A 14,668-nucleotide genomic window follows, 5' to 3' on the forward strand; every position below is an offset into this window, starting at 1 on the left:
TGCATGACAGAGCCATTCGTTACCTGAACAGCATGGGTTAATTCAGCCATGAGGCTCTGCCGTAGCTTCTCATCACTGGGCAACCCATGCAGTACAAAGTCGGGCACGTAGGTGGGGCAGTAGCCTCCAAATAGCGACCGGCCAAAATTGGCAATGCTTGGTTTTGAGTAGTTCTCCACCAATTTAGACCTATAAAACAAACACATGACATGATGAGACATTTGCTGATTTTTGGTTTCAAAAGACAGAATTGTTATTCTCACTTACTCCCTGCCACCATAGAGAACCCCAGTAATAAGTCCCAAAACCCAGAAATTAATTAGTATTTCAGTACCTCTGGTTCCTTCATGTCACAGTCAATGGATTTTTGGTTAGAAGCCTTAAATAAGGTCTGTGGTTAACATACGTTTAAGAGACTAAAATATATCAGTAAATACCCCACTCAAAATCTCTAAAGCTTTAACATGTTAAAGCGTCATCCCTGGAGCACTCCATTACTGTAACCAGTGATCATTAGTATGATCACTGGTTACCACCAAAGCCCCTCATACCAGCCCTCTGTTTGTGACCCGGAGAAGAAAGTCATCAGGGACATGTTTCTGTAAATGAATGTGCAAGTCCTCTACTCACCCTGGGAAGGGCACCAGCACTTCCTCCTGCCAGTCCTCGGTCTCCTCGCTCTCACTGTCCCCCAGCGCGCTGTCTGAGCTCTCGTTGCGCGGAATCTCCCAGTCATTGACGGGCCCCGCCTTACGCTTTTGGTCCTCTTTGCTGTTGCCGCTTCCATCCTGTGGGATGGGGATTGACAACAGAAGACCTTTGTCCTGCTCAGCAGAACAGCCCCTGCAGCAGCAGGCATCAGAGGAATCTGTAGACCCACACCTACACCTCCTCTGGACATCCAACAAAGTGTCTCCCCTGCTGCTGGACCCTACCTCTCCACTACGTGAACCTAAACAAACACCCAAACCATGACCCCGCACTGCACCCTGAAAGCTGTGACTCCTCAAGTCACCAGGCCGGGAGACTCCCGAGGGGTCTAGCAAGTCTTTGTGCATACTGTCTGTGGAGCAGGCCTCCTGTCGTTTGGCCACATCGTCTATAGTCCTAGTCTCCACAGGGTTGTCCAGGCTGAAATACTCATCAAAATCATCCATACAATTTTGGCTCCACTGGGGCATTTTACTGGACACCCGCTGTAGGGCTGGAGCCACCTTGGTCTGTTTGGTTTGGTCCTCTGATGCACTAATGTTGCTGGTCTTTGAATCTGCTCCTCTCTGCAGCTGTTGCGGTTGCTGTTGATAATGTTGCCCGTGTTGCTGCTGCATCATCAACAGCTGCTGGTGTTTCTTGTGCTTTTTCATTTCCTCGTCTACCTTCCTCCTGCGGCTCTCTGTGTCTGACTCAGGAGACATGGAGTCTCCGATGAGGAAAGTGACTTTTGTTGCCGGCTCCTCGTCTTCTACTAGAGTCAAGGCCATGGGCCCTGTCACAGTGTTTCCTGGTGTCACTGGTACTGGCACCGCAGCGGCCAGGTTCTTATCTGGGGGCTTCTTCTCCAGAGGGATCCCCAAGGGCCGAGGAGCCAGCACTCTGATGGGCTGGTTCCCCGTGCTTGCATCCATCCCAGCCTCTGCCCCAGAGTTTTTACCCTCTGTTGTGACAGGAGTTGGGGATGGACTGGATGTGAGGGTTGTGGGTATGGATGGGACAATAAGTTTCAGGTCTCCCTTGGTCTCTGTATCCAGCACACAGACCTGCTCCCTGGGGGAAGCCGAGCCAACACGCAGCACCGTCTCCAGTCTGGCCTCTGTGGCCAGTGGGCTGCTTGACTCCCTACGCAGTTCCTGAGGTTCACCTGCCTCTGTAGTCCTGATAATAGGGTTGTTACCCTGGCTGTGTCCCGTCTGAAGCACACTGCTCCTGGACCCTTGACTCTCACTGCTGTCCTCCTCCTCATCCTCCTCCTCTTCATCTTCCTCCTTGGGTGTGTCCCCAGCACCATGCTCCACCTCTGTGTCTGTGTAAGTGCTGCTCTGGAGACTGTTGTCTGAAGGGTAGCTGCTGTCCTCTGCATCAGTCTGCTGGCTATGGGCCCCTTGGGACAAGTAGTCCCCGCTGGGTTTGTGGACTGTAACCAGGACATAGTCCGACTCCTCCACCTCTCCCTTTCTTAGGGAGGTGGTGATGAGGGAGCCTGGCATGACAATGGCCTCATCCTCAGCGCTGTCCAGCATGTGGGTCTCCAGCAGCTCGGAGCAGCGGATGAAGTAGGTGAGGACATAGAGGAGTCTCTGGACAAGCTCCTGTCTGCGGCCTACCACCACAGTCCTCGATAACCTCACCGGTGACCCAATGGACCCGTATAGGTCTCCTAAACACAGTGACGGAAGAGAAACAACATTAGTATTGCTAAACTGTTTTTTAAATTCATTACTTTTCTTCAACAGGTGAGGTCTAATTAATCATTTGTAATTTGGAAATAAATTTTTTTATATTTAGCGTTTAGTGCTTTGTTTAAATTTCCTCTTTTTTTCCCATCAAATTACACGTTTACTGCTTGATAAAGGTGTTTTTCATCAATTATCAGCCAAACATTCCTAATTCTGTTTGCAAAGGTATCTAAGTGGTATTTTTAAGACTAACATCTTAACATTTTTTCCCAGTATGCAATTCTCCCCTATGAACACCAGGTGTCATCATGTTCTCACTTTCTATACATTTCCCATGTCACTTGAGGTGAAAGTGTGTTTCGAGGATACCATTACTTCATATATGTGCCTATCAATACTACAGACATTTATAATCTAATTATTAGGGATGATAAAATCGATAATTAATTAAGAATGTAATCGAATATGGGAAATTTAATCGTTCAATCCATATGCTGTCAGAGTACATGCAATATGTTGCTGTGAGCTTTTATAAAAAAAAAACTAAAAAAAAACGTTTGGTATTTTTTACAATTTGGTATTGTTTGAAATAAGCAAAGTTTTCTGTTTTTTTTAAATAATAAATTGATCATTTATCTTAATTTATTCTGTTCTTAGATTTTTTCACTTTTACTGGTTTAGTGGATTTATTATATTTTTAGACATTTTATTCATTTTGATTCATATGAATTATCTGCTTTTAATGGTCTGACTCGCATGTCTTTCTATCTCTTATTGGTTTATTTTTCATCTTAACTATTACTTTGAGCTTTTATTTTTATCTGGAATGAAATAATGTGCTATATAAATAAAGTTTTGCTTTATGTTTCTGTGGTGTGTGTGTGTGTGTGTGTGTATGTGCGTGCATGCGTCTCACCAAGCTGTGCCCAGAGTGGGTTGTAGGGGTGTGTTTTTGCCAGCATGTCAACGCTTTTGGAGGAGTGTTTCTCGAGGAAGATCTTGATTGGAGGCTGCCCATTAGGCATGACGGTGGGCACCCAGGCCAGATGATTGGTCAGGATGGCTGTCAATAACGCAGGAAGGAATCTGGAATATTAGATATGGTATGGTCAGTAGAGAGCAGAAGGGAATCCAAAAAATTACCTCCAAGATGAAATCAAAGTGTTTTTCAGTTTCCCTCCTGACCTCACCCGGTTAGTTCAGATTTTCTCCCACTACACGGAAAACTTCGGTCAGATGTTTTCTCACTGGACTGGCCCCCACATACACACATCCATTGTTTGAAACATACACACATGAATACAGATACACACATGAATCTCACACACTCTCACACACACACACACACACACACACACACACACACACACACACACACCAATCTATCAGCATGATTCACTTCTCAGTCCTGACCACAAGTGTCTACTTCCCTTCCTGTCTCATGACTCAACACTGTAATGGTGGTCAAGTTCAATCATGTGCTGGAGCACAGTTGTGACTGCAGCAGTCATCAAAACCATAAGTCATGGGAATACTGACTGGATGCCTTAGAAAAGACGTAATGTTATACAGTAGGACAAATGGTTGCCAGGGAGACACAATGCTTCATTTGAGAGTCAACATTACATAGAAGTAGTTGTGGGTTAGTCATCCTAACCCGTGTTGGTGGAAATTTTACTGAGAAGGGATGCTGACAAAGAAACACTATATCGTTTCTATTTGTGGTGAGCAGTTAGAGTGGGTGTAAGGATTTAGAGAACATAAGAAAGTGAAACGTCTGTAGAGATTCACACTGGACCGTGTAGTGTCGAGGATGTTTAATAATGGTAATGCATTTCCAATTACTATCCACTCTCTTCTTTTGACTCTTCAAATATTGCTTATGTTAAATACACAGTTTTTCTATCTTTTCAACTATTTGTTGTTGCTGTCTGAAACACAATGAACGCTACTGTAATAATCCTCATTAATATAAGGCATTTAACAAGCAAAAATATTCAATAGTAATTTTCTGTCCACCATTGACTATACGACTGACTTTCAATAAATGCAACAGTTAGATCATAGTGTAGTATAAATCCTGATTCTGAAAACACAAAAGCCAGCAGTGATGTGTTGCCTGAAAGCTGCCATGCAACGGCTGTGGAAAGCTAGCGCAGCCGCTCCGTGCAAAGCGCAGCCAAATTAAAAGTTATGGATAGTTTAACTTTTAGGAGTGGACTGCGGCCATAGAATACCAACAGCCAATCAGTAAACAGACTCCTGTGACATGTTAACCTATGTTACAAAGCATTTCTCATCACCTGGAATATATGAAAACGCCTCCCGGCTTCACAAGAAATGTAAATATTTTGTCCAACCACACTCTGTTACTGCACGGTGGGACTGCAACGTAAAGGTTATTTTGGCCTTTAAACCTTTTGAACAGATTTTATTTAATCATTGTTTTATATTTTTTAATGCTGTTTGATGCCCTTTTTATCCTCAATTTTGTCCTTTTTTATGCTTTATGACTTGATTTTCACTTATTCGATCTGTAATCAAGACTAGAGAAACACATAACTTTTACAAATGTTGGCAAATATTCTTGTTCTTCCAGATCAACTTGATGTAATACTTCAGTGTACTGAATGCTACTTAAAATCAAATGTACTGAATGCGGGTGCTATGTTCAATAAAGGCCTTGCTACCAATTCATATATATACAATTAGCAGTGGTTTGACGTGGCTTTGTAACAGCAACAATACGCAATTAGAGACTGGCAGGGATCTTCTCATTCACAGCTCCCTCTGAGGCAGACAAATAAATGCAAAGAGGGTGAAACATTCACAGTGTGATTGTGTGTGTGGGTGTAAGAAAGGGAGAGAAAGACCACAGACTGTGTTAATGTGTGAGATAGAATGAACAGTGTGTGTGAACCTGCATGTGTTTCCCTGTTGATCCACTTGTCCAGGAAGTACAAGGAAACAAAAGATGTGAAAAACTGTGCATGTGCAACATTTCTTAAGGTCTGAGTGCTGCTGTGCATGTCTCTCCCTCTTTACATTTACAAAATTGCTGGATTCCTCTCTGCTTTTTAAGTGCTTTTCACCTCAGACAGATCAATAGGGATGAACAGTTTGGTTATCACAATAGGTGACTTTGTTGTGTCCATACAAGTGCTCAAAAACACTATGCTATATAACAGATGTGTGTTTAAAAATGCATTCTCATACAGTTCCCTTGATCCCCAGTTTGGGACACAACCTTTCCTGCAACATATCTAGAACTTCAGTGACTGATGGCAGACTAGGTGTGTGTGTGGGCACTCAACTGGTTCTTGGAGGTCTGCTCCATCAGCAGAGAGAGCTCCCTCATGAAGTGACCGCAGAGCTGGTTCTTCTCAGACGCTCCGGACATCATAGTCAACCAGACGGGCTCGGCCACCCGGGGCATGGTGTAGAGGTCGCAGATGGTCATCCTGGAGATGAGGTATGGCGAGGGAGGGATGAAAGAGGGAGAGGGCATGGAGAGAGCGAATGAAAGGGAAGGAGGGGAAAAAGAGAGAAAACAGACAGGGGGAGAGAACAGACACGTTATTGTCTCTCGGGGTAAACAAAAGAGATCTCAGTTCACAGAGCTTTGCTGTCTGCACTGAGGCCATGGGAGACCCTGGTTGTGTGAGTGTGTGTAATTGTAACAGTCTGACAAAGTTGCGTACAATCACACACACAGAAACACACATAACACTGTCTGTTGCTCTGTACAGTGTGTGTGTGTGTGTGTGTGTGTGTGTGTGTGTGTGTGTGTGTGTATCTGTATGTGGCTCAGTTGGTGCATTTGTCCATTGAGAAGGACTGGAGTTTCCATGGAACGTGGGGTGTGTTGGTGAGCATGTCTCGGCTGAAGGCCAAGCTTTGACACAGGGGCAGAGGGGAATCTCTGCAGCCTGAGGAATGTGGAGAATCAGGCGTTTTTAGTCAGAGCTAAAATATGGGCTGCAGCTGCTAGATTCTGGGTTTGAAAATGCAAAAGTGTACAGAAAATTTAAAAAATGCTTTCTTTTATTTTGTGCATATATATATTGAATCCATATAACTGCAATCTTCAGCAAACACAGATAATACAATAATATAGCCAGGCTAACTTAAAATAAATACATAAACTTAACCAGCTGCTATCACACTAGGTTATCTGTCAACACTATGTAGGTCACACTGTTAAGAAATAAAAAAACTTAGTGCTTGATTAAGTCTTACAGGAAACTGCAGGAGAGGTAAGTATGTAAACAAGGTTAATTTTGCAGTAAACTCACAACCTTCTTGACCTATAAAGAACTTGCTGACAGAGGAGATGTGGACAGGCTGCATGCTGAGAGAAAACGCAGGTGTCACACAGTGAATGTGACCTTCACTAGTTCTGCAGTATTACAGCAATCAAGCTATTTTAGGCAGTTTTTTCAAAGAAATCAGGAACACCATGAGAAGTAATTGTTTCTGGGTTAATAAGGAGAAGTTCGAGTGCAAAAAGAAGAACAAATGAATTCAACTTCGTTGCACTATAATTATTGCAACCTGTAAACTGTTAAATGTTGTAACCCCAAACCCGCCCTCAGTTACTGTGGTAGTGTGCGAGGCTGCAAATTCTGAGAAAATTGCTTTACTGACTGTCCTCCATACACCTTAGTTTTTTTTTGTTTGTTATTTAACAGAAATACATCTTTAGTTTGATTAAATGTTTAATTTCTGTCTGGCAGAACTGGCACTGTCTTACTTTCTTTCCAAGAAATAAATCATTCACCCATTGCATAATAAAGCTTACAATAGACTCCAGTATGACTTTCGTATTAAGTTTTTGCTTGAATTATCGGAGCTGGACTGATGACATTCTTAACAAGAGTTAATTAGGCCCTGTTTACCTGTATATAGACATTTTTAAATACGGATGTTTTCTTCTATGTTTGGCCTCTCATCCACACATAAACAGAGTTCTAGGTCACGAAAACTGAGTTGTTTTTTTTTTTTTAAAGGTGCAGATTTGCTCACTGTGTATTAGGTGTGGACATGGTAAATGGAAGCCATAGGAAACAATGATGTCATTTCCTCAATTTGCACATGTCCATTGTTGCTTTGTGTAATGATTATGTGCCAGAAACAACAACAATGGACTAACTTAGCGGTTTGTTTATGTTTTGTTGGCACCACTTGGTCTAATGACTACTTCACACTTAAACTTGCTGCACCACTTTATAGATGAGCAGATGCATCTGTTGCACACACTGTTATTTGGTCCACTTCAGCATACACTGTTTAAAGTTAGCCAGAAACTACGGTCCATACGGCCACGTCCAAATGGCAGCAGATGGTGGGACAGGTTCCAGAGTAGAACTGATGTTGAGAAATGGAGGGAAAACTTTTGTATGTCTAAAGCATCAATCACATTTTTGAGAGAGCTCCTTCATCTTTATATTTAAAGGGAATCATCAGCAATGAGATCTCCAGTTGGTGTTTGAAAAAGGAAATGTTAGCCTGTACGGTTTACTATCTTTGTGACGATGGAGGTTTGCTGAAGACCACTAACGCCGATGAGTGTTTGGAGTCGTTTTTGTGTTTTAGCCTGGATGGAGATATTTTGTAAAATGAAGGTCATGTGGACTGATTTTTTTTCTTTTTAAAGGAATGGGGAAAATATACTTAAAAAATATCAGTGTACATGTACACAGGGCCTCAATCAGTGATGAATCTTTAATTAACACAGTGTTGAGGCTATTGCAGGGTAAACTAGGACTGACTTGATGTCACTTGTAACTCAGCCCACCAAAACACATCCCTGACACTCTTTACATCTCGTTGTCAGCAGGGAAGCAGAGATGATCCGTCATTTGGCCTGCAGCATCAAATGACCTAATAATGCTTTATTCATTACGATGTTATAAACGGGTTGACTTATCCGTGGCCTTATCATGACCCATTTGACCCTGCTGTGTCTGGTGTACGTTTGCCGACTGACACCTCCCCAGTGGGCTGGAGGGCCACGCTGGTGTTTGATGAGTGGGAGATCTTATCTCTCTGCAGCAGCTGTTCAGGTGAACTTTAAAGAGCGAGGCTGTGATGTGAAATTAAACTGTTGTGTCAGACGGAGGAGCCAGATTTAAATTACCTCACTATGGGGGGAAGCAATTCAAACATTTCTGACCTCATTTATGGCTTCTGACTCATGTTGTGTTTCCCTGTGCCAATCGAAAGAGCCTTGTACTTACTGGAAGCAGTTATGGTCATTTAAATATTCTGGTTCCATTGGATATTTAGTATTAGTTCATATATGAGCACTTTCATACAAACAACAATATATTTTCTGAGTCAAAATTAATGTCAGTATTTCTGATTTCATCTCAGTCAGATGTGTAATAGAAAATGAAAACTTCTGCATTATAAGAGTCGATTTTAATGCCTGTCACTGTCAGTCACTGTTTTGTTGTTTTTGCTTTTGATTCAAACCATTTTATGCTTTAATCTGCCTTAAAAATACATTGCATTATCAACTCTGAAGCAATTACTAGTCTGTAGAGTCCCACAGTTACAGGTGAGCTGCCATTTCGTGCATACTTTAACCAAGGTGCTTCAGAGGAGGATAAGTGCACTTTCTCATGTATGGCTGCTAAAACGAGAATTAGACTCCTAACCCTCATGTGTTACATGTTCCTTCCCCTCTCAGTGCTCCTGCTTTTTCTCTAACTGCAAACCCTAACATAACCCCAATATAGCCTGGTGTGACTTTTATGTACACATGCCTCCGCTAAGTGCGTGGCTTATCTTTGCCAGCATGCGTGGGTATGTGTGCATGCCCACCCTCCAACTACGTCAGAGCAGAATCAGCATCGAGTGAAGGAATTTCTTCCAGTTTCCTTCTGTAATGTTCCATGAAGTCAAAAGCCCTTAATGGCAAAGGTGGTCACGCTTATATTTAGCTGCTGTCTGAAGGTGAGATTTTACAGATATTTTGTTTGTCCCAGGCAAAAGCTTTCCTCCTGCTGGCACTCACATATTATTTACTATTCTGGTGCTCGTGGCCAGTGTCTGAGGTAGATAGGGTTGCCACTCTGGAGGCTTGGGTTGCTGTGGCTGGCTGCCAACAGGCATATGACTGCAGCAATAAGGGGACCTCAGACGGGGGACAGCCTGCCAGAGTGTGTGTGGCAAGTGAAAGTAGTGGTGGGGACAGGCATGCGCACACACACTTAGACTAACTCAAAATAAGTCTGCGTGTTTTATGAGTACCAAACAGTCATACAGTACTGACAAGCACGTCTCACCCGTACACATAAACACATTTTCAGAACCTAAATTTATGATTTCATATTCGATGTCATCAAAAATAAAAGATTAAATCATTCTCAGAACTGCTGTTTTTAAAAATACTAAATAAAGCACTGTCTTTATACAGGGTAGTTGTGGTGAAGAGCTGAGAAGTAACTGGTAGCTTCTACAAGTTCCCCAAACACAACCAGATCACTAACACAAGGGCGCCCAGCATGCACTTCACTTACAATGCAACACCTGTGGTTTGCTCATGACGTGTAGATAACAGCGTGTTCCTCCTTTCTTAAACCCAACAGATTTCAACATCTCTTACTGGGCTTAGTTTACATGTCATCTTTCAAATAATCAATTCATTTAAAAGGAGCACACTAGCATGCGAGAGAGGGCCTAGACTGTTAGCATCACGTTATCCTCACACAGAAACCACAGCGAGTATTCATTAATTATTGATTGCTGTGACACCTCAGCACACTGCATCAGTAACTGGAGCAGAATGACGGAATCCCTCGCCTCACCTCTGTTCGGATTTCATAAATTTACCCTGGACACTACTATTACCACTACCATACCACTACCATAGCATTTAATTAAATTGTTTTACCTAAGAATTCTAACATAGAGGCATTTAAGGATGCATTTATGACAATTAATTTTCAAAGTACTGTGACCATTGCCTTGAGTACATAAGAAATATTACATGAAAAAATGTTCTTTTATAAACCATGTTGATGGATGAGATGCTTCTTTTGTCTGCCTACCACAGCAGCTAATAAATATCTGATGTTATAAGCAAAAAGAAACCTTACTGCCAATGTTATAAAGTGTAATAAAATAAAAAGAAAGGCTTAATGGTGCCTGGTAACCCAGTGGCTTAACAAACTCTACTTGGAAAGAAAGGCATGTGAAAAATTACTTCACGTCATTAAAGCTGCACAAATGTTAGTGTCATAACATGAGTACCACAGGATTGGTATGGTCACTTGGTGACCTACTTTCACAAACATTAGAGGACTAGGCCTTGCATGAAATGCATGGTGAGCACTTTAGATATGGGTGAACTTTATTTAAGAACTTAAAATGGGAAATCTGTGATGTAAAAAGCTGTTTCACTGGAGGAAATTCTATAAAAGTTGCAAACAAATCCCACTTTAGAGAGCATAAAAAAACAAAAGTTAAAAGAAAAATCTATTTGGAAGTTATGACATCATGTGTCATAAGCCCATTTTGTTTCCATCCTTCCCCAGTGCCGCAGCATTATTTTGCACATCCTTTACCTCTTCTTTCTACTTCTATCATACCTGCTTTTCCTGCATTGCCTGTCAACATTCATTCACTACAAGGAAACAAGATCCTACAAACCACACTGTTTGCATGTGTTGCTAACAGCAAAACAAAGATACATGTAGCATCCATCTCTTGGACACAGATATTAAATGTTGCATTTTTTTCCAATTATGTGAATACCTTATGCACCCAAGGATAGGATGAGTGTTTGGCCACAGTACAGAGAAACTGAATGACACTTTGAAGTTGGTTTTGGTGAACTGAGTTTCTCAAAAGTTTGTGAGTAATCATGCAGTAAGTGAGTGACTGTGTTTGGCTGTTTGTGTCCCATTTGAAACATATTCCTTTAATTCATGCCAAATTGCTGAATCCTCGTGTTGTGTTGCAGGATAATTTTAGTTATAAAATGATAAAGTAATAAAGTAAGTGATGTGATACTGCTGGCATAAACACTCCCTAAAAAGGTCAACTATGTTGACACACAAGCACCCATGTTAATCATGTTTGCCAGTTTGGCTGTGAGAGAAATAAGGAAAAAAAATAAGCATGACTGTGCAATAGTGAGTGAATTTGTGTTGCTGCCTAACCTGAACTCGTTGAGTCCGTCCACCATCCGACTGTAAGCCAAGGCCCTCTGACTGGCATCAGCTGACCGCCGACTCATCTTCATGGCCTTGAGAGTGAAACGACACGCATGCACTTTGAGATATTTGGCACTGACGCTGACAAACAAAGTTAGAGGAAAGGTTGAGCAAAGAATTTGTGAGGGAGAAGAGAGGAAGGGGGGATTGGAGGTAAGATGGAGGGTAAAACTGGAAGTCACCCAGAGCTCTGATGGTGCCAACAACAGACACCAGTAAACAGAACCACAGATATACAAGGTATGACCATTGACCCGTCAATCTGACAGCAACTCTGCTCATTACAACAGCAAACGGTGTAAGGTTTGCATACGATACTATTCATGTCTTACTGCTAAATAGATTTCACTGACAGGCTTATCTTCACCGTGTCAATCAGGGACATGATCAAGAATACAAACACAGGAAAACCATCATCTCCCATTGAAAACCGTAAAAGGAAACAGACTAACACATCAAAACATTAATGTTTGAGGAGTAAATAAAACAATGTTGACATCTCAAAAAAAACAACAAATCACAAAACACAAAAAATCCCAACACAAAACACAACTTTTGCAAATACAACACCTAATTGGTCTATAATCGCACTTCATTCACCTGTTCAATAGCACTCTTGAGTTTGTTCATGTGGCTTTCAAAGAGGGGGAAGTGGGAGAAAAAGAAATCTTGGAAGCGGTTGTTCTCCTCAGGGTTGGGGGACAGCATGAAGATGACACCAATGGCAATCTTCTTCTTACGAGCCACGCCAAGGCTTGGACCACCACTTTCATCAGACATGTTGAAGCTCTCCTCTACTGACCTGATCGGGACAGAACACACATGGAGTAGACTTCAGGCCAGAGGAAGATAGAAATCCTGACAAATGTGTGCAGCTGCTCAAACTTCTTTGTGTTTACTAACATTTGAATCTAAATCCTTGGACTTTTGCTTAGTTAAGTTATACCTTACCTTACATATTGCATCCCTTGTTAGGGTTTCCTTTGCCAAGTATCTCTCTTGTATTTTTACAGCAGGTAGAAATACAGTTAATACTGTTAACGACTGTAGATATGACCAGTAAATATTCTACATAAAACAAAAATTTTTACCTGTTAGATTACTTAAGCCAAAAAATATACTTAGGTATATCTGTTAAGCAAAGAAATATGTAAAAAGATTTTTAATCCTAGCTTTTTTAATTATTTCAGCTGAAGCGCCTGGAAGATTAGAGCATTCATAGGCTGACAGCTGCATTTACAGTGACAGGCCAACACAGCATCCTGTCTAGTCACAGCACTGTGTGTGTGTGTGTGTGTGTGTGTGTGTGTGTGTGTGTGTTCCTGAGTGCCGTTATTAGTGCATAGCAGCGGTGTGTGTCACTTTCCCAGCTGCCTGCTGGATTCTGTGGAAGTCCTAGCAAGATAAACTTTACAAAAGCTTGTCAGAGGCTCTAAACAAGGAAGAAAAATGGAGGGGTCACAAATGGGGAGAGACTCTGTTAAGTGTGTGTTTGGGAGTTTAAACACTTGCTTCCCTCTCCTAAGCGACACTTAAAACTCCTCTCTGGGTCCGTACTGATGCTGTGTTTTTTGCGACAAACAAATCCTGTGTTTTTTAATGTAGCCATGCAGAAGGCGTGCTCAAAAGTGTTAGCAACACCTGTTTTAAAGGGCACAAAGGCTTCCTTTTGAGATAAACAATGTTCAAATTTTGGATCACAGCATCATGCACCGCATGCCATGTGAAGAGGAAAACTTTTCATAGCCAGTAGATATCTTCCCTTTTTCTTCTGAAAATGTAAGTCCATGACAGATATGGGGAAGAAGTTGATCATTTTAGTGCAGGACTACCCAGAGCCTTACATCCATCCAACACACTTGAAAAAAACACCTGGAAGAAGATCTGCTGCGAACTTCAAATTTCTGGTACGTGGACTATGATATAGTTATGGTCACTTAACAACTGTCTCTAAGCCTTCGAAAGTTAGCACAGAGTAGGCATCACACTTTGCAGGTGGTCAAAGATGCAGCATGTGTCCTGGCCATGTGTGCATGTATGTGTAAGACATGCTCTATAGTTGTTTTGGTATGCATGTACAATCAATATGCCTTTGACCACATACCTTGCAAGGGTGTGTACATGTGTGATTGTATGCTTCTCACCATCGAGGGAAGACGCCATTTTCCAGGCTGGTGGTTTGGCTGCGGAGCCATCGGCGCTGGTAACTGGACGCACAACTGCTGGTCAGGGAGGAGCCAGGAGATGGGAAGGGAGTGATCAACAGGCTGCTCAGAGAAGCTAAAGAGGTGGAGGATAGGGTTGGAGGTGGATAAAGAAGAGGTGCAGCAATTAGGAGAACAAGAATGAGGAGAAGGAGTGCGAGGTGCGTAGGGTTACTCATTCTGAACGGCATATTTTGCACACACACATTCACAAACTACCACACAGAACTAGACAGAAATCCTGTGGACAGTAACTGTTCTTACCAAGACAAACAACAAAAGAAAAGGTCAAACATACAGCAAACAAAACACAAACACACTCAATAACACATCCTAACACACAGAGCCGCACACAAGCCTCTTTTCCTCAATCGCATCGTTCATATGAGTTCTAATATCAGTTAGCCTGCTAGCGGTCACATGCTGCAGTTGCTGAACAACCTGGCTTTACACCAGGCTGACATGGTCATGACGCGCGCGCACACACACACACACACACGTCCTGATCAATGGGTTATTTGCAGCCCAGACAGTACGGACTGATCAATGGTCACAAGAACCATTTAGGCAGTGTTTGAACTTAAGTGCTCGTAAAGTGATAAAGAGAGATCTTCACATAACGTATTAAGAGAAAGCTGTGCTGGAGAGTTTCAGAAGAGCTATATTAAAAAAAGGGGTAGCTGGGATGAGAGTTGGTGCCACAGAGGAACTTGTCTGTATTTTTGTGTGTCTAGCTTAAGAGCTCTTCTGCCCAAGCGCAGTGGGGAGGAGAGAGGGGAGGTGAGAAAACGAGGCTTGAATTAGAAGCTCATTTACTAGTAGCAGGTTTTGAGCTGCTATATTTAAG

General features: G+C 42.2%; 1 protein-coding gene across 3 annotated transcripts in view; it reads right to left on the reverse strand.

Annotated features, from left to right (window-relative positions):
• The window catches only part of fnip1 (folliculin interacting protein 1), a 45,538-nt gene that overhangs the window by 4,231 nt on the left and 26,639 nt on the right, over positions 1-14,668 (reverse strand). For all 3 annotated transcript variants that reach the window (XM_042500002.1, XM_042500001.1, XM_042500003.1), the window contains 7 exons: positions 13,762-13,897; positions 12,218-12,419; positions 11,564-11,649; positions 5,708-5,854; positions 3,310-3,479; positions 631-2,374; positions 24-189 (listed from right to left, as the gene is read on the reverse strand). In XM_042500002.1, coding sequence (XP_042355936.1) covers positions 24-189; positions 631-2,374; positions 3,310-3,479; positions 5,708-5,854; positions 11,564-11,649; positions 12,218-12,419; positions 13,762-13,897 — 2,651 coding nt within the window. The remainder of the gene's footprint in view (positions 1-23; positions 190-630; positions 2,375-3,309; positions 3,480-5,707; positions 5,855-11,563; positions 11,650-12,217; positions 12,420-13,761; positions 13,898-14,668) is intronic.

This window comes from Plectropomus leopardus, chromosome 13, assembly GCF_008729295.1.
Source record: "Plectropomus leopardus isolate mb chromosome 13, YSFRI_Pleo_2.0, whole genome shotgun sequence".
Lineage (NCBI taxonomy): Eukaryota > Metazoa > Chordata > Actinopteri > Perciformes > Serranidae > Plectropomus > Plectropomus leopardus.